The sequence below is a fragment of the Limanda limanda genome, chromosome 3 (assembly GCF_963576545.1).
Source record: "Limanda limanda chromosome 3, fLimLim1.1, whole genome shotgun sequence".
Taxonomy (NCBI): domain Eukaryota; kingdom Metazoa; phylum Chordata; class Actinopteri; order Pleuronectiformes; family Pleuronectidae; genus Limanda; species Limanda limanda.
This window is the reverse complement of record NC_083638.1, coordinates 11,195,256-11,219,207: the sequence shown is the minus strand read 5'-3', so window position 1 is coordinate 11,219,207 and position 23,952 is coordinate 11,195,256. Positions and strand designations below refer to the sequence as shown.

The window sequence follows — 23,952 nt, the reverse complement described above, 5'->3', positions numbered from 1 at the left end:
ACATTAGGAGAGATAGATTTTTTTTATAATGCACCTCATTGGCTCAGAAAGTAATTAACAAACCCTTTATTCATCTATCTTTTCACTCGGCTTTTAGAAGACACAGCAGTGTATGATGTTGACAAATAACAGTGAGGCAGGATCACTCCCTTCTTGTTTTTTGCAATGTCGCTGAATTAGGGGTCTTTCCGAGTTGTTAAATGTTACTTTTGACACTTTGTCCTTTTGCTATTACGCAGAGGATTTGTTCGAGCTGCTTTCATATCTGTTTCATGTTCTCTTAGCTGTAAAGATAACTGGCAGCTACATACCTCATTCATCTACTTCTTGCTATTCTGCCCTAAAGCAAGACAATTAACCCTGCCAGAGGTAGCTAGATAGCCCCGGCCGCTGTTTTTAAAAACACCTTCACATGAACAAAAGATTGCTTGGAATTAATTAAACTTTTTGTTGATAAGAAATGTGTACTAAACATCTGATTCCAATCAGGAGTAGGAGTCAAGTTTCTACAACAGAGCTGCGAGGATGGAAACGTCAACAAACCTGACACTCGGGACTGAAGCTAATTCATTTAACTACAATGTCAAAGGATATTTTTACACCAGACCAAGGTCGAACAATGCTTCATGTCTTTGTTTGCACTTGATACATTTTACTTTCCCGTTTTCAAACAAAAACAATAATTTCAAACGAGACAGAAACCACCTCCTTTAGTAAATTGTGGTCCGAGGCACCTTTCACACTTGTAACTTTGGTTCAGATATAACTGAAAATAGGTCTGGACCAAACTAAAGAGGTGTGAAAGAACGTGTGATGTTCTGTTTCATTATGAGTAATACTAATAAAAGAAGATTGTCGCATGTCACTGCCTCGTCCCCTCTGCTTTCCCATTTGTTATCATTCAGAGCCATTATGGTTATAAACCTTTCTTTTCTAAGCTTGTATATAAGATAAAATTCAAGAACAATTTTTTTCTTTAGCCTTACGTTATCAGTACCCAAGATTATAAACTTGATAGGGAGTGAACATTGAAAGATAAAACTGCTGTTTCCTCATTGTAAACACAGATGGATATGTTAAGGTTTTGACAAATATTTTGGATTTTAGCCAAAAGCTGAAATATTAATGTTGCAAAAACAAAAAAAAAATAATAAATTGAGGACATTAACTTACAGGACACGATCATAAAACATGAGAGTGACTCGACAGCACGTAGTTTGTATGGTCATTAGGTAACATGATTCTTTTTCTTAATGATTTACTTTATATTCACCAATAGTGAATAATGCAGATTATTAGTGTGTTTCATCATTGTACCATGATCAAGTCACTGACTGGGAGATGAATCAAAACGTGACAAATGATTGCCTTCTCTGCCTTCATTGATAGCCTATCTATTGGCGTAATTCATCTTGCACCATATATACCACAGAAGCAGAGAAACTGGAGAGGGAGCGACTGAGCACGCCCCTGTTAGCCAAATCATTGCAGGCACATTTGTCCTTGGTAGATCATCGCAGCAAGCTGGTGGAACCACGCTGGAGAGAGAGAGAGGCAGAGAGGGAGAGAGGGAGAAAGATGGAGAGAGGGAGATGAATGTCACCCTTGCTCTCGTATGTCATATTGTTAGCAATAGATATGAGCAGAACGCCTCAAGGTTGAACGTGCAGCTTGAGACATGAATAATCTATCATAGGTTTCCTCCGACTAAATAGAGGGAAATATGTCTGCATGGATTATTTATGCTTCAATATGCACACAGTGAATGGACAATCACCTCTGAGAGCACGAAGACATTGTAGGGGCCGAGTTAATTGTGTGTGTCTGGAACGCGTGCGGGCCCGGCTGTGTGAAAGCCAGCGGACGTCTGGCTTTTGAGCTTGGTTACATGTTGGGTTTATACTTTGTGGCTGGGTGATGGATTACAGTAATAGCGTGTTCTGGTCGGCGGACTGTATTCAGGTTTGTATTATTTATGTACATGCTCTCGACCAAATCATCGATCTCGGTGCAGTGACATGTTGTTCAGTCGTGTCGTGTCAAATGCATCCGCTCACTCCCACACCATTTCGATGTAGTCCATTCCGCACTGGACTCACTGCAGCTTGACTGCCTCGACACGGGAAATGTCAGAGTCTCTTTGCCAGCGCTGTTTGGCTTCTTCAAACATTTGTGAAGTGTTAAGCTCATCGCTGCAGCTTAGGAGGACACTCTCTCAGGAATCTAGGCTGCTGACCCGCAACACAGCAAAGACAGACCTAGCCAAATGCACTCAAGCACAGCCACTCTGCCTGCTTATTCGCATCAACGAAAAGATTGTATTAGTCCCAAGTTTGTGGTCTTTAAAGCAGCACTCTGGCTATCCTGTGAAGGTCCATGCATCACATAATGTAATTGATGGGGTGGCGTTACAGCTCCGAACAGTAATGTTGTTTTCTCACATTTGGTTGGGAATGATGGTGGAAATGGTTCACGGCTCCGAGTAGCCTCACTCCAGCCTGCTTCTTTAAATGTTGCCCTTGATACAAGCAAAGCCCTAAGAGATCATTTTCAATCCCTGTGTTAACATATCTCTCAAAGCTTAAACCTGCCGGCATTGGTTTCAGACTCCAAACCACAACAGGCTTGTTACAGGAGAATTAATCACACTAATTCAAAATGTGTTTTTCATAACGTACTCTATATGAGGTTGAAGATTCACCACGAGGAATCAAGGCTCAAACCATTAACATTCAGTTGGGAGGGTGAGAGCCTATTTTCTGTTAATTATAAATGTGTTTATCTGACTGCTAAACTCAAATATTGCTCTGTGCTACTTGTGCTGCCGACACTTTCCTTAGGCTATAAAAACATCAACAATGCCGAAATTAAGGTCCTATGAGTAGAATTGCTTTGTTCCTTTTAACAAGGAAAGTTGCGTCCGTCCTGTTTCCGTTCGTGCTTCATTTTAACATACAAGCCAGTGTTGAAATAATAATAGGCGTTTGGCTCCACAAACAAGCGCAGATGCATCACACGACTCAAAACCAATATGCAAATTAGCCTTTGCTGCTCTATTTGTTTAGAAGTCTGTGCAAGCAACCTTTGGATTTAACCTGGGAGCGGAGTTACAGGCGGGTGTGCAGCTGCATTCTGGGCTTTGTCTAACCTGTGAACTTCACACTTCTTCAAAGGTGGCGTGAGCAATTTCGAACAGAGCCTGTTGATATTTAAACTCGACAGCAAAACAAACAAACCCCTTATTTCAGAAGCTCCACCCTCCCAAATTCGTGGAGAGGTGTTGCTATGGCAACAACACAATCCAAAGCATATGATAAAGTCTGGAAGTGGATACGTTCTAAAAGCACGACATTAGCTTTTCAATTATGCACCCAATCCATTAATCCAAATGTGCTTGCACAACAAGTGCTTTTAGAACCTTTTATGCTATGAAACCACTTGTACATCGTACAAACAAATACAACAGGACTGCTCCTGCAAAGAGAATATGCTATAAGGGGAGGCATTGGTTGGGATTAGCTCTCACAAACATCATCAAACGGAACAAAACAAATTGATGCATTGATTCTGGGAAACGTAGCTCAACAATTGTAATCCAACTTCTGAGCAGAAACGGAGCAAACCTATGCATCCGTCTTCATGCTGCTAAACTCTCTGAGGTCTCCCATAGCGAACTGACTGGCAATCACGGCAATTGAGAGTAATGTTGGTGGGCGGTCAAGTGGTCCACTGTTCCATGAAGTTGTTACCAGCCCTGTCAGTCTCTGCATTCCTTCCGTGCAACCGCCTCAACGCCACTGCGGATGTATCTACTGCAATCCTAATCAGTCCCATTCAAAACTCCACGTGGTCTGGCAGTGACAGAAGGGCAGACTGTTATTTTTCCTTCCCCTGGTAATCCTTAAATTAGAGTTATCTGTAAGCATGTGTGCCCACCCCACCATCATCTCTTTTTTTTTTCTCGTCTTGTGCTCGAGCACGAACGCCTATTTTTTGCCAGTTGACTGCATCGTCGTTGGGCAGCTTGGTCCAAGCCGCTTTTTCAGATTTTCCATTCACGGAGCCAGGGCTGTGTCAGAACACCGAGTTTATTCAGTACACAGAGAACAGACAGTTATTGGTCCTTGAGGTGATAAATTCACTTGGACAAAAGAAATTGGTGTTTGATTAGAATGACTGACTAAATTAACTTTTTTAAATGCACCACACTGAGATGTGTCGTGTAGCCCATGCTAATCATCTGTTTTAGCCCATTTGACGGATACAACAAATGTCAAATTTAAAACTCAGTGTTTTAAAGAATCTTTTTTTTTTTTTTTTTTTATTCAAAAGAACCAATTACAGTAGAATACCCTGTCAAATAAGGGAAAGAGAAACAAGAATAAGTTGTACCAATTTCATTTGTGTTATCTTTACTGTGTGGCTGCTGGTTGGCTTCTCTTGGTTTCATCCCACCCAGCCAATGGAAAAAATCCATTTGTGGGACAACAGATGCTCCATTTTTTTTCAGGTTTTCACTTCATGCCCAAGAGGAGAAAAAAAAATATCCTCCGCTTTTTATTTTTATTTTTTTTCATCCAAGTTCTGGATCCATTCGACACAGGCATGAACACTCCCATAATCAGCCAGAGTGTGCATCCTTCTGAATAGAGATGAAAGAGGGGAACACACACACACACTCGCACTTATGTACACATGCATGCACACACAACAAGAAGGAGCCCGCAAATAAACAGGCACAAACACACAGGGAAGAAGCACAAACCATTTGGCTCTGTCTGTCTGTCTAGGGAGGGCTTCAAAGCCCACTGACATGAATTTATGATAACGGCACTATGCCTTTGCCAAACCTCAACTGTTGTTGTTTTTCTCTCGCTCCCTCTCCATCCTTTCTGTATGCTCTGCCATCCCCTTGATCAGAGCTTTGGAAAATGCTAGCAGGTGTCCCCCAGTCCCTCGAAAAGGTGTGTGTGTGTGTAGTTGTGTGTGTGTATATGCCCACATGTGTTTGGAATGGGACATCCTTTGCAGGTTCTTTCTTTTTTTTGTACATCATTTCATTTTGCGCTACTTCCCTAACTTTGGAATCTTTGAACAGTTCAGTTTCATAACAGTACTATGATTCTGTCTCCCTTTCGCTGTGTGGTTTGACTTTTATTCTTTGCACACTGCTGAAACTAATTCACTCTTTTCTCCATCTCCCCTCCCTTTTTTCTATCTGCAGATGAGGATTGTGTGAATTGTACAGAGGAGTGCCGGGTACTGGGTCACTCTGACCGCTGCTGGATGCCCCAGTTCCCCACAGGAGGAAACCAGGCCGAGGGCATTGACTACCGCAACAATATGTTTGTGCCAGCGGGGATGGAGACTGTTCCCGAGACAGAAACCTATGAGACTGTCAACCCCAATGGCAAGAAGACATTCTGTACATTTGGAAAAGAGAGACGTGACCACACTATTCTGGTCGCCAATGTCAAGCCCTACTTGAAGGCGAAGCGAGCCCTCAGCCCACTGCTCCAAGAGGTACCCTCAGCCTCCAACAGTCCTACAAAGGGCTGCTCCACCAATTCTCCTTGTTCCTCAATCAAAAGCCCAGCTGACGGAGCTGAAGGTATACCTCCTCCTGCCTCGTGCTCCGGCCACTACGGGCCTCCTGATGGTCAGTACCTGTCCCCAACCAAACAAACCAGAGACCAGGGGGTCTACCCACCCCTGCCGCCCTCAGACCCAGTGGCCAAGGTGCTCGCCGAGGCACGCTCCAGGATCAGCCAAGAGGCTGCAGGGGAAATGGAGTGTCCCATGGAGCAGATGGAGCCCGACGCAAATCGTGACGGAATGGATGCTGACCAGGTGGTGAGAGACATCGACAAGCTATTGCAGGACTGCAGAGGAAGTGAGGCCACTGGCACGCTCAGGAAGTGACACAGAGGACTGCAGAAAAACAAAAATGGGAGGTCGACAGGAATAGGATGCTATTCCAAAAACTCTCATACAAAACTGTCACCAAAACAAATCAAAAGGTTGAATGGCTCTTCTGAAAGGAGCTCTTTTCACACTATTTGTTGTTGAAAATTACCAACACCGGACAGAGGATTGGAACATTTATTATGTCAGTCATTTTGCACCAGTTTTGGTGCTAAGATCCGAACCAACAAAAAAGAACTGGGTTACAAACATCTGAATTCTGCTGAATTTATAAACTCTTTTTTTGTTTTGGATTCTTAAGCAAACTGCAGAGGCTTATGCCTCTGGCACCTCGCAAGCTATTATCTAAGTGCCCACCAGCTCATCAGTGTGTTGTTCATGGTCTCTCGTGAAATCCTACATATCTGAGTGTGTACAGACGGATTTCTGTTTTGTGTGATGGCCATAGAAACTGACTGAAAAAGAACTATGGTCAGACATGACAATCGACACGGAAACAGTGAAACAAATTCTAATCTACTTGGGACATTGAAAGACCAAAATACACAAGCAACCTTATCTTTTCTGACTTTAATATAGGTGTTAAATGTGTGATGGATCCTGTATCTTAACATGAAGAGATTGGTTAATCAGGGGTCGGTTCACAAGGGTCGGTTCTGGACTTGGGGGTTGGACGGGCTTCACCGCTCTGCTGAAGGAGAATTATAAAACAGTGTGACCATGTTTCACCTGTCATTTGTAGCCACATGTGTAAGTTGTGTCTTTCTCACGCCTCTATTTAAACGTTCATGTTGCAGACCGGTGTACTTGCACACACCTATTTTATACATGTGCACTACACTGTTACTCATACACATGCACTGATGCCCCTACACACACGCAAACACACACACACAAGTGCATATTAATGCTTACACACAACTGGCCATCTGTGTAACTGTCTTATACATGTACATCATCAGCTTTCAGTCCCTTGTGTACAGTGAATTATCATGTGTGTGACTATGCCTTGAGGCAATCACAAGTTGTATAAAAAGGGACATTTTCCTCAACTGTGAAAAAAGGATATCTATATGAATATATAGATGACTATATGTATGAATCCATGTATAGTGTCCAAATATTAACAGAATATTTATACATTTTATAAAAAAAAAGAAATGAGGAATCTCAGCAAAACGTGTCCTGCGGTTTAAGGTGAAGCGCGGGGCACTGCCTCGATGAGCTGCAAAGGACACTGCCATTGTTTCGAAGACAAATATCCAAAAATATAAATAAGAAAATGTCCCTTCACATTATCACTATACATAATATCATTATATGTGTAAATGTATCCAATTTAGATGTGTTTACATCAAAAAATTGACATATTTTTATTGATTTTTCTGCAATTTCTGTGCATTTGAGCCAAATTGTTATGTGTACAAAAGCTATATTGTGTATTTTATTAAATTAATATATAGTTGTGTTGCAATATACATGGGCTTATATTGTATTTGGCAAAAGTTGCCTTAGTAGCTGTCGAACTCTGTGAGTTTGCTTTAGTTTGGGTTTTGTTGGTCTTTATGTTTTCCCCCCCTCTCTATTCTGCATCATTGCAGGCTGGCTTCAGTGCTTTTGAGATGTCGCCTCTTTTTACCCTGAGATCCAGCTGGATCAAATACAATAACTGTTGAAAGCTTAATGAGCCAGCTGATCTAGAATACAATTCAAACCAACAACAAAAAGCAACAACCACACGATAACAGTTTGACTATTTTTACTGAGCAGATTTTTACAGGGCAGCTATTTTTCTTTAACAACAACTATTGTGTGTGTTATGTGTTTCGATTCCTTTTTACTTTCTTTCCAAAAAAGAAACCTGCCATATGGAAAGCGGAATGGTTTCCTTGGTGATCATAAAACTGCCTTACTGTCTCTGCGGAGAGCTTGTTGTATCTGTGGAGCTTGTGACTGCTTATAAAGCCCTGGTCCACCAGAATGTGCATTTTCTATAAAAGGACCAAAAGAGGTTCTTTTCCAGCAGTCTGTGTCGTTTATGTCTGTACTCCTTCTCTATACGTGTTCGACTTACTCATACTTTGCAGAGAGACTTGACATCTGAAATTCTATCTGAAGTTCCTTTTGGGTTTGGTGTGTTAGCTGTGTAGATGGACGGTTTATTTAACCAGGTGTCTTCACATTCAGGCTTTCTTAAATACAAAAAAAAGACAACAGACGTTTATTTTTGAAAATTCTGGCACATTTCGGCCACTCTCTGCGATTATAACGGGAGGTGCTTTTTCTAATATTCCCCTTAAGGTAAACTGCGCAGAACTGTAGGCTGTTAGATTAGACGTGTATTGGGGGAAAATGTGACCGCAATCACCAAATCTATGTGAGATGCAGCCATGAGAGGGAACAGCGACTTGGTGAACAGTGACCTGGTGTATTTACTGTATAAGTGGATCTGACTTGGAATCTCGACAGCTGATAAAACACATTATATCCTGCAGACATGTCACTTCTTGAGTGTTTTGGTATTTGCGTTCTCGCTGCTTTCCCTTCGGTAAGGTACATGCTTGGACATTTCTCCTGTCATTCTGCCATTCTGCTGTCGTCTTTGTTTCACATCATTATTATTATTTTGCTCCTCAGCTGTCTGCTTACTCTTCTCTGAGGAGCAAAGTAACTGTTGCCTTTTCTCTGAAACAAATAACAAAAATTGGTTTCAGTTTACCCTTCCTCTTCACCTGAGAGATGGCGGAGGCTGTTTTTAGACGACGGCTTGGAGGATTTGACTGCGGATGAAAAATATTTATGTTTATTTTTAAATTCGATTTTCTTTGTCTTTGTTATCTCGCTCAAATATCTGGATAACTCAAACATGGTTGACATTCACAACATACCAAATATACAAACAATTGAAATGTTATATTTAAAGTGCGAACTGCTTCTGTGAGCTAAACAAAATAGGCTTGTGCACACAAATACACACTTTGGCAACACACTGCCATTTTTATTTATAAACCACGTCATAACCTCTTAAAGGTAAAGTAAGGGTTGGAAGAAAGGGCAAAGGTCTACCGCTTCCACACTACACCTCTTTTTATCTCATTGTGCTCAGTCATGTGTGTGTGTGCTTCATTCGCCTGTCACACCTCCCATCGTTTGACGAAACAACTTCTTGCTTATTTATCCATTTTCTGTCACCTATGGTCTTCAGCTTTGACTCCAGCTCACGTTAGGGCTCTATCGCTGTGCTCTCTCTCTTTTATTTTCCGTCTTGACCTAAAACAAAGTGCGGGGGGGTCGACCCGGGATCCCGTCGCCTGCACAGATTCAAGCTGCCACGAACAGTCACTGTCACGCGTTGTGAGCGCTGCTCCCTCTGATGGTGATCTGCCGGCCCAGCCGCGCTCCGTATGCACTCACAAAGCGTGGGCGGGACACGAGCTGGGTCCAATGGATGGAAGGTGTTCTTTAAAGCCATGGCGTCCCCCCCCTCCCCCCCCCCCTCCCCACCTCTCAGGCTATTTGCAGTGTAATAGAGCAGAGGCTGCTGCCGAGGTCAACGCATAGTAGGAGATTGAACATAACGCAAGGCCTCTCATTACTGTCTAATTAAACACTGTTGACATCATATACCGTTGGCAGTGCATTACGCAAATCTAGAGTGGGTTATTTTTGCCCACTTGGGACTGTTGGTTTGACCGAGTGATTAGGACGAGGCCTCGTTGAATGTGGCCGACTGCCTCGGGTCTCTGACTCACGCTGATGCAGGTGCACACAGACTCAGACAGCCACTGCTTCACACACACATACACACACCGAGATGACATGCCATTTTGGTTAGTTAAAACAAGCACCCAATGTTTGTCAGTGTTGTCCCCCCCCCCCCCTCTCACCCCCAAGCCCACACTGATAGCTTAGGGCGCCACGCTGCGACGGGCAACTGGTGAAAAGACCAGGGACATTCATTTGTATGGATTACTTCAACTGCTATTGTCTAAAGGCTGTGTTCATTGTGATCTATCTGAAAAAAAAAAAAAAAAAAAAGACGAAAAGATCAAATAAAAAAAGCAATTACTAATACTGTTTGCTCTTGTCCTTGTGTGAGTTGGTTGAGGAATAGCCGGTCGTGGATTTGATTTAATTTCTCATATCCCAAGCGATAACCTCGCACACCTGATTGCTCTCTCAAGCATCTGCATGCCCAGGTTTACCTTCGTCAAACAGGAATGCATAACCTTTACAGCGCCGGCCTCGGAGAAGATAGAAGTCACCTCCGTCGGTGTTAAACGTATGCACATACGCAAGCGCCTCACACTCCAGCATTCACCGACTTCGTATTTGGCTTCGGGCAAAGGATTCTTCATTCACCACATTAGTTCACATTTCTGCAACACAAAAGATTTCCTCTTGTGCTGATTTTCCCTGTTTTCTTTTTTTATTTCCCGCTCAGAGGCGAATAAATTGGCGCCTGAAATGATGTGTACACATTTTCCTCAGATAGGATGTTGCACTCCACCCTTCAGCTGGTTTGTTTAATTTGCAGTTTGTGGGTATTAAAGGCGTTTGTTGATCAGAGTGTAACACACACTGACGGCGGCAGATGTGACCTCCGTCGTGTTGTTTGGTTTCTCAAGAAGAACAGTAAACACACTTTTAAGAGCTGGCTGCTGTTAAAGGTGTCAGTGCTTTGGAATGGGTTTTTAATGTCCTTTTACAGTGGCTTTTCGATACTAAATGGCCAACTATGGAAACAAATGATACACCATTATATTCATCTCAGGAAACTGGTCCATCAACACTGTTGGATAGTAAAAGTCAAAAGGGGATGTATGCTTTGTATCATTCACTGTATGAGGATTAAAGTTACTCACTTTCCACACTGCCGTCTATGTTAAAACTAATTCAGGACTAACAGCTCAAAATCTACTCAACAGTGGACATTTTCCAGTATCCACCGAGGTTCAATATCGGGAAGGGTTCTTTATAATTTAAATAAATAAATATTAATTTTATCTTCATACACCTGGATTTATAAAATTGACCAAGATGGTAATATTAGTGTTTTACGTGTACAAAAAGTTATTTGCCAAAAGGAACTCATTCAAATACATCAAGATAAATTATTCGTGGAATTATTCATTATTTGAAGGGGAAGATACCAAATTCATTTCCATTTTGACCACAGAGTGTTTTACCCCATGCTGGATATGCAGAGCACTGGTATGCACCAAAGCTTTTTTTTTCTCTTTCCAACTAATCGCCTCAAGGCAGATATTAATTAAAAAGATTGCAGAGGTGCTCTCTTAAAAACACAGTTTCTATGACGGCAGCGGCTACCTGCAGTGCCGTCTCATTTGGCCCGATGGTGTGAGGTTTCTTTCAACCACCAGTGTTCCTTACAGCAACCAGCCTGTCTTCTGCTACCATGTCAAACACCTTCAATCACAGTCTTACAGAACGCGTGTGTGTGTGTGTGAAATATTAATGCTATGGAAGATTGTGGTGGTGGATATAAACTGAGCTACATAACAAAAACAAAACAACCTGACAACACAATACACACACATTGCATTTGACCACAGGCATCGGTCGGCAACAGAAACAAATGAAATAATCATTGAAAATGCTACAAATAGGTGTTGGTTTAATATATAGAGCGAGCGCATTTGCAAATTGAGTCAGAGATTTCAGAGTAACACTGGATGGAAAAATCATATTCCTGCATTTTAATGAAGGTCCTTGATCCACATAACTGTGCTAATATGATTTAATCATGTACTGTTCTGCATTGAGCTGGCTAAATGGGCAAATGGAGAGGAGATCTTTTCAACATGAAGAAGAGAAGGTATTCATCATATTTCATTGTTAAAGGACAAGGGTCCTCCTTTCATTCGCGGCAGTGTTCAAGAAGGAACGGCAAATTGAAATATGTGTGTGTGCGACTGTGAAAGGGAGTATGTGTGTGTGTGTGGTTGCCTAAAAGAGACGCGAGGGTGGATATTTGAATGTGAGTCTCACATCAGGAGCGGTGATGCGTGACGACTCTGATTTAATGCCACTGACAAAACAGGAAAACAGAAACACAGAGGGTATCTGTGGCCGCTGCACCTGAGTGGGTGTTTTAAGAGAATCACTTTTCACGGCACAGAGGGAGAAACGGTGGCACATGCAATCACGGCAAACAACATCCCGTGCCTGAATCACAATGTATGGCGCTATGAATGTGCCACAGTGATAAGAGCTTTATGTGGCATCCTGTGGGAATGTGCGTCTGTCGAGATGGGTCCCTGTCTGAAAGAGAGTCGTCCTTAAGCCGGCATCAACTGCACACTGTGCATTGTGGGTTTTCTAAGAACAAATGTCACACAGTGTCAGCTGCTGATGCCGCACGCACAGTGTGTGATACACAAACATGATGTGAGGCCACACCTGCTATGAGACGGAACTGAAGCCCGGGAATCACAACCCTGCTGGGCACCTCCCCCCCCCTCTCCATCATCTGAGATGCTCCTTAATTAAAAAATGAATCTGTGAGTATTATTCTGGCTTCCCATCACTGAAATCCAACCTGCAGAAAATGATGATAAAAATAGATCAAGCATGAACACAGACTGAAGACACAACACAGCAATTAACAGATGTTTATTGTATCCAGCCATTGAGGAAGGTGTGAGTGCATGCACGCAACACCTCCAACTGCCAGGCTCTGGTCATATTCAAGTCCTCCCCCCCCCCCTTCCCCAATTCCCAGTCACCTCACAGGGAAGCAGTGTGTTAAGTGTTCTCACCCGAAGCAGAATAAAAAACCAGCGAAATAATGGCTCCAGACAGCTTCTGTGAACGGGCCAGCTCACATCACTGAGGGAAAATGCTAGATGAAAAGGTCAATAAGCAACACAGGAAACTTAATATGAAGTAGACATATGAATTCCATCACATGGAGTAGTGCCCCTGGCAAAGTGTGGGACTGACTGACACTGCTGAATCAATTCATAAATATCCGGTGTCGGGTGTGTAAGACACTGAAGAGCTAAGAGGACCTTTCACTAAATGTCACCTGGACTTTTAAACCATTTTATTCACCCATTTTGTTTCCTGTTACTGGTCAAATTTTTCCCCTTATGCTGTTTAAGTCAAATTGGAAACGTTGGTGCATTTCTGATGTTCCTGATTATCTGATTATCCCAGGGTATCAGTCATGTTTGCTTCATTCAATAACACAAACATTAGCCGGGTTCATTGCTCAATGCAAAGGTTCCTTAATGAGAATTCCATTTGTTTTCAATTTGTTTCACATGAACCCTGAAAACGTTGATTATATGTTAAAGTAAGACCCCAAGGACCACGGTGAACACCCACATCATTGTTTGTAATTTGTAAATCTATTGGTATAATGACTTTTTTTATTTGTTTTCCAAGTATACAATGTTTAGTTCAGTGACTTTTATAGTCGGTAGTTCTTATTTTATTGTTAACTTTCCACAGAGGCCAAATGAGAGAGCGAGAGGATGCTCCGGATGAAAGAGAAGACAAGAGAGCTAAATGGCTGTGTGATAACAACAGGATGTGATTTGGACAGAGTAGCAGGAGGGAACAGGAAGGTCAATATTACAGTAACAGAATATGACCTTGGGGACAAACTTCTAACCATTGTAGCTCGTCTCCTTTGGCAGCGCTGCATCACTGATCCCTGTAATATCAATCAGCTGGGCCACCATTAGCTGAGCTTTGCCACAAAGTCATTCTGACACAGTTCTTTGGGATATATCCTGACCTGCACATTTTTCTAAACCAAAAGTTATTTGAATTAGCCGAGGTTCTGTTTGACTTATGGCTGTTTCACTCCTGCCTTCAGTTAATTTGTCTGTGTCAACACATTTTTTAAGATAGTTCAGACTTTTAGGCCAAGTGCAGGAAGTTGAGACAGCATTAAACAGTAGAGGACAAATAAGAAGCAGAAAGTTCACAGGATTGTTTGCAGTCTTTTCCTCCAATGACAAGGACGTTCACCAGACACATTCAAACTAGTGTTGAGGACTGTGTCTGAAGTTGGTGATGTCAATCGCAATAATGTAATAATATTACCATTTTTTTCATTTTCTTTATTGAGTGGACAACATGCTAACATCAAATGCACGCCTGTCTGCGAACCAGTTAATGTATAGGCACACAAAGCCATTAAATGTCACAAAGTCAAATCTATGTATGTCACACAACACCTATTGCTCCATATATTGCAATGTGAAATACCAATCTAACAGGATAATACTTGGTTTTGTGATATAGATATCAGGATCAGAATCATCTTCATTTACCATGTATGTGTACACACACTAGGAATTTGTGATTGTAACTACTATGTGCATGTACGTATACAGTAGTGCAACGGAACAACAAGATGTGGATATGGTGGAATTGTGACCAGAGGACAACGGTGCAGTGGTGCAGAGTGCGAAGATGCTCAAACAAACAAATATGGATCATTAACATACAGGTTACTTATATACATGAGGTTGGTGAATCAGATGGTGCAGAGTGCAAAGTTGCTGGAACAAGTATGGATTATTAATGTACAGGATGCATATGTATTAGAGATGCAGGGATCGGCTCTGAAGACATCCGCACGTACGCTTGACTCATCTGTCCATTACTCACCCGAAGGAATTATTTTCTCCAATTTAGAGGCCAGGACCTGCATGAACATTCTAATCCACCTCTACTGGTAATGATATGGTAACTTATTACACAATTTTGATTTAATTCACATTATTTTTACTCGTGGCTGCATTTGGTGCGTTGGTGACAGGATGTGCCTGGCACATATGGAAACAGGGAGCGAGATGTACTGTATAATATAAGGAGTAAAGTATTTCCAATACCTTTGTAGCAGCGGATATATAAATATATATATATAACATGTCTGTGAGAGGCTCATATCGGCCGATATTATCATCCAACTGATAAATTGGTCGGGCTCCACTAAATATGTACAGTGTTGAGGTAAATTTCACTCATAAGTATGCATGCAGACATGTGAAAACACACACACACACAGAGAGACCCCCCTCATCAATTAAGTCTGCAGCATGATAAATCTCATGATAGGAAAAAATAAATTACTGAGGCAGATAATTAAATTTACCTAAATAGCTTGTGCTCTTTATCTGCCATATTGACTAAAATAAGAACATAAGTGACATTTCCAAGCAATTATGCGATTCGGTGCCAGGAGTTCTGTCCCTTTGGTATTTCTCATCATCCTCAGACAGGTTGTGTACAACATCGTGGACAAAATCCTTTCACAACTGAGATCCGTGGGTCACTTGACAAAAAGCAAAGCTGCAATGCAACCTTGAAAAACAGCAAAATGCTGTATAATCCCAATGAACTTTAATATTGTTGTCGCTGTCCAAAGACGAGAATCCATGTTCACATTTTTATGAAGGACTAGAAAATGGAGAAAACCTCTGCTGCTTATTGAGCATCACGAGGAGCAGAAGAGAAATGTTTTGTCACCAAGCTGAAATCAGGGGTGTTTTTCTCAGCTCACAGAAGGTCTAGAGATTTAACAGAAGCCTTAACAGGACAAAAACATGTGTTTAAGTGGAAAATTGACCTTTTTCTTTTTGTCGACTGTCGTAAAGTCCTGTCTGCTTCGCCAGAGTGAACTTGCATGGAGATGCTTCTGCCGGGATAATACTTCACTTTGATGGCTGAAGACTTTGACCTTGAGTCTATTGGCCACCATGAAAATCTGTGACACACTTGTCTGCTGGCACCTTTTCAAAGACTGAGTCTTGGCCAAACTACAGGCTTTTGTATGATATACAATGAACAACAGTGGAAGCTGGCAACTTTTAGTCGGATCAAAGCCTTGAGCCTCTGCCTTCCTGCCTTTGTTTTCAAAGTTTATGTATCTCCTCTATGAACACAGCCTTGGGTATCGCCGGCCCCGCTCTGAACTCAGAGGCACGGCTGACAAAGGCAATTAAAGCCTCTGACAGCATGCCTGCATATGATTAGACCATCCTTTAGAGCTTTGAACCCCCACACCCACCCCTGACTGTTCCCCAAACTTATACGCCGCAACACTAGCGAAAAATGAATGCGCAGTCCGCATCAATGAGGAGTGAGGAACGGAACGATCAAATGGGAATCAGCAAGGGAAAAACAAACAAAGAGTTGCTAAATAAGCCGGGCGACAGACACAGGCCTTTTCCTCGGCTAATGGCTAGTGCAAATAGAATGGGCCCTGAGGGATTTAAAGGGCTGCGGCTGACAGTTAAAGCAGTCGAAAGCTGATCCACAACAAAGTGAGAACGTGATGCATCCGCACAGCACCAACCTAGACGGGATAAGAGGGTGTAAATAACAGGCGCTCCCCGGAGATGTGTGCCACATTACACAAAGACTCCCTAGTTTGGCTGTTTGATTTGTTTGAATGCTATCTGACATTTACTCAACCAGTTAGCAGGAAAAATTATCTTAAAGGATTTTCAATTGGCTCAACGATGGCACCAGCTTCTGTCTGTCTCTCTCCATCTGAGGCGCCGTGCCACAAACCGGAGCTATACATATTGAATGAGAACTTCCTTCCCATTATTTCTCACTTGTCTTGTGATCGGGACAGTGGTAGAACCTTATATAAAACGCGGGCGTAACACTGATCCACAGCTACAAGATGAGCATTCGGATTCCCAGTGAAATCATGCTAGCCCGAGGTTATCCGGGGAAAAAAACAGTGTTCCATTTCCATTTATGTCTCTTTCTGTTCTTATCTGCTCCAACATCCCTGCCATCTCATCTCCGTTACCTTAATGGAAAACATAAGAGATGCCCTTCTAATGTTTCCCCCCCTTCAGATATACTGCTCTTTTTCTGTCTCTCTTTGTCTCTCCCCTCCTCCAGACCACCCAGACTATCACAGCGAGTGATGTGAGTGTTTAAGTGTGTGTAACTCTGTGTGTGTGTGTGTGTGTGTGTGTGTGTGTGTGTGTGTGTGTGTGTGTGTGTGTGTGTGTGTGTGTGTGTGTGTGTGTGTGTGTGTGCAGTGTATCTGGGGCTAGAGTTACCGCTCACATCACAGCCCAGTGAACATCTGAACACCCTGTTTTCAAGTGTCAGTTGAGTGGCAGGAGGACAGCGGCGTCTCAGATCCGTGTGACACAATGTGCTTGACACCAGTTTACAATGAGTGTCTCACTGTACATCAAACCGCGTGAACTCGGGCAATTTAGCATTCAGTTAAATGACTTGTTTTGTTCCAGGGAACCATGTGTAGGCGTCAAGTGACCGATTAATCAATTTATCGATCGTCTGACTGCTCAACAGATTAAGCTTATTGATGGAATAATTGATTAACTTTGCACCAAAGGTATTTGGGCTAATGAGGTACATCCGTATTTCATGATGTGCATTCGTTCAAAAAGTGAGAAAAACAGCATCTGACATTTAAAAATGTGTTCTTTTGTAAATGAATGACTCACCTCTGTGACAAAAGAGATGAGAGGGAGGAGTGTGGCATTATTACTATGACGCCAGCATCTTAGAAAGAAATGATTTTTGGATGATTCAGATTAATCAGTGTGTGTGTGTGTGTGTGTTTGTGTGTGTTTGTGTGTGTGTGTGTGTTTCAAATACCCTTCTCTTATGATGTGGTAATGGTGCACATTAAGGTAATTCCTAGTTTGCAAAATACATGGCTGACTGGGATGGCACTTAGAGCTGCACCAAATTTCAAACATTCATAGAGATTGAATAAATGTGCACGATTTTGTACAGCAAGACCGATGAATTATTATCTGGGAAAATGGTGAAATGACAAACAAATGCCTTATTTTGCAAAGTTCCTGGATCCATCCCCTCGTCTGGATGCGTCATATTTAATTGGGTTCTTATCTGAGCTCTATCACATCCTTTCACCAAATTTTTTAGAAATCCTTTCATTCAGTCTAATCTTGCTTACAAACAAACCTACTGACAGACACACACACACACACACACACACATACACAGGGGTGAAAATCTTTTTGAGGGAGATGGAAAATACAGATCGGGACAAAGCTGGAGAAACAACAGCTACAGCCTAAAACTTGATTAGTTCTCTATGCAACAGAAACTCACATCGTCAAACTATTCAGCCCGTATAGGTGAATAAATGACAACGTGACTTACTGCTCAATCTTCAAAAAAAAAGGTTTATGCTGCAACAAACCACAAATCAAATGTCACAAAACAATAATGCATGTTTTGCACTCTTCATCTCGTCCATCTCATCGCCCCTGAAGTCACTTTAACGTGCAAAAGCTCTTTGCAGGGCCAGATGGTTCAGCTCTGACCTACGGTACATGAACCGTTAAATTTCAAAAGGTTGAGATGGTGCCATGGGTGGCAAAGCTGCATCTGGCATGGCACTGTGAGGCCTGTGTGGTATCTAGACCACGTCCATTCCTGATGGCATCGTCCAGGATCACTGGGGCAAAAACTGATGCCTGATGATGAGCAGCAGGGTCGCATGAAGAACAGCCTAGTGCCTGCAAAAATTAATCAACTCGTGAATACAAAACAGGCAGAATCTGTGTTTATGTCATTTATACACTTTTAACTCAAAGTATCAAATATAAGAGAAAGCTATAAATTTACATTCATGCCAAATGTACACATTAAAACAACTGAATAACACCATAATGGTGCAAAATATCTTTCTTTCTTTATGGGTGGAAGGGAAAAACAGATCAACTTGACATATTTGGTCTCTCCAGTGTTCAACTTATCCAAATGTGTTGACCTAAATTCAGTCTGAAGCGTGTGTTGGATCAAGAGGCCTGTGATGTCATTACTCCTTCTGTCATGGCCCGATGGATCCCAGTCACATGTTCCACGACAGTTGGCCATGAGGAAGAAGAACAGATTCATTTTTAGCCTCGGAAAATTGGAATCACCGAATGCATTCCGGAAGAAGACATTTGACATGATGTTATTTTTCGGTCAAAGAGGCACGCTATCAGTGTGATCCTTTTGGAAGATGAGAAAGCAATTGTACAAATTCTAAAGAAATTCAATTCATGCTTAAAATATTCTGCACTTCATGGAAAGATCGTTTATTCTTTGTTACATGATAATTATGTAATTGTTATTGTCTTGTAAGGCCAACTATGTTTCCAGAGAGTTGTATCAGAGCTGGTGAATATTCCGACTGCACCGATCATTGTTCTTCTCCAACAGCTTGTTTGCATTTCCTCAATCTAGGAGCACATAGGCGATGAATTAGCCTAACAGCCAATATTCTCTGTGATTGCAAGTGGAAGGGAAGGACAATTCTACGTGAGACATATGGTCAGCGGTCGACTCCTACCCACATCCAAGGGGTATTCTGAGCCCAATAAAATCAATTTATTTCCATTGTGTTGGGGTGGCAGCATTATCCTCCCTGGCAGCGATCCCGAAATCTTGGCAAATATAACCGGTACGATCTGCATGGTGAGGTGGCGCTGGGAGAAGGTGGGGAAATGTGTTTATTTGTGATTTTTGGGTGGACTGACATGAGTTGCAGCTTCCACCGTGCACCTGTATTCCAGTGAATCAGTTGTCTGGCACATTAGAATGAGCGAAACGCTCTGCCAGTGTGTGAGGAAAACAAGACTCCCCCTTGGAGACCAGGCAGCACTCAACAGACAACTGCTTGTTGTCACACATAGGTTATGTAGGCCAGGATATGTAGACTTGCGAGTACAAAGGAGAGCACTCAGCATTACCCCCGAAAAATTGTTCATAAATACTGCAGGGTGACGCTTTGTCTTTCTGCTGCACTGAACCTTCCCTCGCTTACAAGACAGTTGAGCATCTGCAATGTGCTCGCGAGCTGTACGCAGCATCCACCCTGACAGGCCCCATATATTCTGATGCATTGTTGTTAATGTTTAAATGCTTTTACTGCAGAGCCAATAAAAACCCAGTAATGTACATCCCCAACGAGCAGGAGAGGGCGAAATGGAAAAAATTAGGTGTACGAAGCTTATTCGAAGATATAAGCTGGAATATGTTTGACCAGCCTGCACAAACCTACAAATCTGACGTCTTTACTTATGGAATTGCAGCATTTTACTCACGTTATTTATCTAGTTTGCACAGCTGACAGCGCAGAGCTTTGCATGTACAGTGAGGCTCGGCGCTGGAAGTGATGATGTTGTGCTAAGCTCTTTAAGGTCACACCCGTTTCAAAGCAGAGCAGGTGAATCACACACCAGACACACCTGATTAAACATTTAAACCTCGCTGTAGGAGATGTTGCTTCACGGGAAAAGGTGCAATCTTTAAAAAATAAATAAATAAGTAAAGTCTTCTTTTGACAGGTAGCAGGTAAATGTTGGAGAGGTTTTCATTTCAGCGTGGTGCCTGACACTTGTTTACACAGGAAGTTCAAAGCTGTCCAGCTTACAACCTGATAGAGCTGCTTATTTGGATGAAAAGTAAGAACCTGTAAAAAACCGTATTTGCATAAAACCTTTGATTTAACACAGATGAATGTGCGGCAGAAAGCGACGTCCGCTTTGTCGAGATTAGAAGAGTTTATTTGTCACATTAGTCAGAATTACCTGTGTTGGTGTCGGCGGTGGGGAGCAGGAGAGAGAGGGAGGCGTGGGGAGAGGAAAGGTGAAAGAGAAGCGCTGGGAGGGAGACACCTATAGGGTGTAGCTACAGGGGAAAAGAAGAAAGGAGACGGGGAATGCAGTCATTCAGTTCCTCATTGCCTCACATGGTGCTCCTTCACCTCCTCCTACCGATAATAATGAGCTTTGCACACTGGGAGCCGCGGGAGAGAGGAAAAGCACCCTTTGCCTTTGCTTTCTCCATCCAAGGAGGACTCGCTGTGTCGGAAAAGCAACGACTCTGCTGGACTGAACCTCTTCTAACAGTGTGGTGGCTCGAAGGGTGTCTACAATGACAGCTGGAGGTCTGTTGTGATGAAAGAGGGCTGCGGAGTTAGATAAACTGCCAACTGATGTCTGCTTTAGAGGGGGCTGGCATCTGTGATAGAGGCACTCATGCAAAAAGACTCAGCTATATAGACCAGGAGAGGAGCGAAGAAAGCGTTAAAGGGGAGAAATGTGTGTCAGGACCATGATGAGAATATGATTTTCTTTGCTTTCTACTGTAACCCTCTGCTCATTCGTTTTTGGGGGATTTTTCCAGCTTAGCTCTCGCTGCACCGGCGTCAGCGAGGTCACGTTCTCATAAATCTGCCATGTGAACATAACAGACGAGGGGGGGGGGAGACGACGAGGTCAGATAATTAACCGGTTGTCCTCACAAGTCCCGATGTTTGTTTCTCTCTCTGGCGTTGGGCTCAGGAACAGCTGCTGGAACAGATGAATAACATGACATTGAAAAAGGCCAGGCTGTGTTCGCACCCGCTTTAAAAACTAGGATAACTTCAGACCGACATGAAAAACAAAATACTGATTTTGTTAATATCCGTAGACTGAGTGTTTTGAGCGTTTTCCCTCCTTTTTTTTTGTAGGCCTGCTACAAGAAGGAAATGCAGGATCTCTGGTTGTATACCTGAACCAATTCAAGCTCCCCTTTGTGCAGTTAAAGGTCCTCTTCTCCCTCCCTGCTCCTCGCTGCTATGCCAGTCATCACCTCTCAATTCTCACTGACGAATCCCTTTTCCTGCACCTGGTTATGTTTACTCCATCTTTTCATCGGGGTCAATTGGGTAGTCGAGCTCTGCTGGGACACAACAAGATTTTCACGAGCGCTCTCTGCTCCTGGCTTTTTGTTTGGACGTCTGTCTGGACCTCTGCCTGCTGTTGTGTGAAATCAGGCTTGTCCTCCACTATTAAGCTAATAAAGTTATACACCGCTCTGCTGACACTACAAGCTCATGCTATATCCCCTCCTCCCTTTTTGAGCGCTACCTTTCATTCGTCTCCTCAGTCTTTTCCTTGTTCACTCCACTCTCATACTCCTCACATCCCTCTTCCTACGTATCTCCTCTCTTCACACACAACCCCCACAACCGTGATTCGTGGATTGCACTGTTTTCCTGTAAGAAGAGTCACATCGAGCCTCTTATCCAAATATGCTGTAAGTATGTGGAACGCCCCCGCGTTTAGTTGTCAGTCAAAACTACAAGCCTCCACTCATCACGGTGTCATAGGTGCTGATGAGAAAAAGACTGTAACCTCTATTATAATACAAGCATTCGGTGGAACAGCTCAGCAGCCCCATCAATCCCGCCTCCATCAGCCTGACAGAGTCGTAATAACACAAATCGCTGTGACTTTCAAATGCAAAACGAAGGTATATCAGTAGTCAGCTCACATCTTCTGGCATTCTCACAATGATACAAAAAAAAAAAAGGAGGCAAGGTGATGTGATGAATAATAAAATCGACAGGTCATGGTCGCAGTACATTTTCCAAGGCAGGTTTCCAAGAAGAACTCAGGGGCGTTTGTTTGTTCCTGTTATTTTTAATACAGCCGATTTTCTCACGTTCACTTAACAAGGTGATTTGATAGAGATGCTATTTTTACAGAACATCAGAGGCTTCAGCAACAGGAAGTTTCAAAATGGAAACTCTGACACCCACTCGGGGTGTTGCGTTCACACTTGCTCATGCACCATTACGGCTGTTTCTCTGTTAGCAACTGTGCAGCTCCCCCTGGATTATCTGATAGTTCATTGCCTTGCCCAGCCGCACTTTGATGGCAGCGGTTGAGGGTTAGCGTGGCATTCGGTCTGCGTTTTGTAGTCGCTCCAGAACTGGCCTATCTTCAGTCAGAATGCTGTTTCTCTAACCGCCAGGTTATACGACCGGAGTCAAGTGTGTGCCATTTTACAAATCTAATAAAGCTTGTTTTGTAAATTATGAACTTGGGGTCGAGGTGAGATGCTGACTGATGCCAGGGGACTACTTCTGATAATTCAGACCTGTATTCCCCTTTTCTTGTTTCTATTCCTGTCTCATTATTTCCTCCTTTCGGACGGTCTTGTTTGTGATGAAGGGCTATTTAAATCATTGAACTTGAACCTGAACAAGCCTCGGCCATCTGCGTTTTTTTCTAATGGTTTCCTCGTCATTCTAAATAAAGACTCTGAGTGTATGCTAGAGAGATCCTGCCCAGGGGCTGTCCTTGGGTTGTTTTATCAGGGGTGGCTATCATAAGACCACTCTGTCACTGCACTGGGAGCAAAATCCCATTGTGGTTTCTAGTGTTTCCCCAGCCCTGACCATTACTACTGCTGCCATGCTGCTGTGTCTCGAAACATCTGCACAGCAAAATCGGGAGTGTTAATTCAACTCACAGAGTGTTAAATTTAACACTTTTTCTGAGTCTATATAATCCTCACGGATTCTGAGTTAAAATTACACTTTGAAAAGTGTTAATATTTTAACTCTTTAACAGTGATAAATATTTGACACCCTTGGTGTTATTTTATGACACCACATAAGTGTGTCATAACTTTAACTTTATAAATTTAACTCTAAATTGTGTTATTCCCTTTCACTGTGAGTGTTAATTTTTAACATACATAGTGTTATTTTATGCCTCATTAAAGTGTATTTTTAACACTAAAATGAGACACCTGTCTTGATAAAGAGAGCCGAGGGATTTTGTTATGGTTCATTGGGTGCAGAGATTTGTGGTGAAGCTCCTCCCATATTTTATGATTCACTCCACCTGAAGTGAATCTAACTCAGTCACAGGTGTTAAAATTTAACTCGCTTGATTGACTACGCTCGCAGAGCTTTTTTAACACTAGTGGTGTTAAAACAACTCCAAAATCAACACCCACCAACTCAAAAATATTAACACTGAAAAAACAACACTACAGATTTTGCTGTGTGTGACCTTGTTATTATTGGCTAAACATAACATGATATATTGAAGTTATACATTTCTATAAACACCAACAATAGTCAGACGTAGCGATATCCAAAGAATCAGAAAGTGATCTATTTTAAGCTAGTAAGCTACCACTTCTGTTCCCTGCTGTAAAACGACAATAACCATAGCATTGTACAGT

At 42.5% G+C, this 23,952-nt stretch overlaps 1 protein-coding gene across 2 annotated transcripts in view; it reads left to right on the top strand.

The window, feature by feature from the left end:
* Positions 1-7,950, top strand: part of pcdh17 (protocadherin 17) — a 54,033-nt gene extending 46,083 nt beyond the window's left edge. For both annotated transcript variants that reach the window (XM_061067791.1, XM_061067790.1), the window contains exon 5: positions 5,225-7,950. In XM_061067791.1, the coding sequence (XP_060923774.1) occupies positions 5,225-5,922 (698 nt within the window). In that variant the 3' untranslated portion in view covers positions 5,923-7,950. The remainder of the gene's footprint in view (positions 1-5,224) is intronic.
* Positions 7,951-23,952: the final 16,002 nt, after the last annotated feature.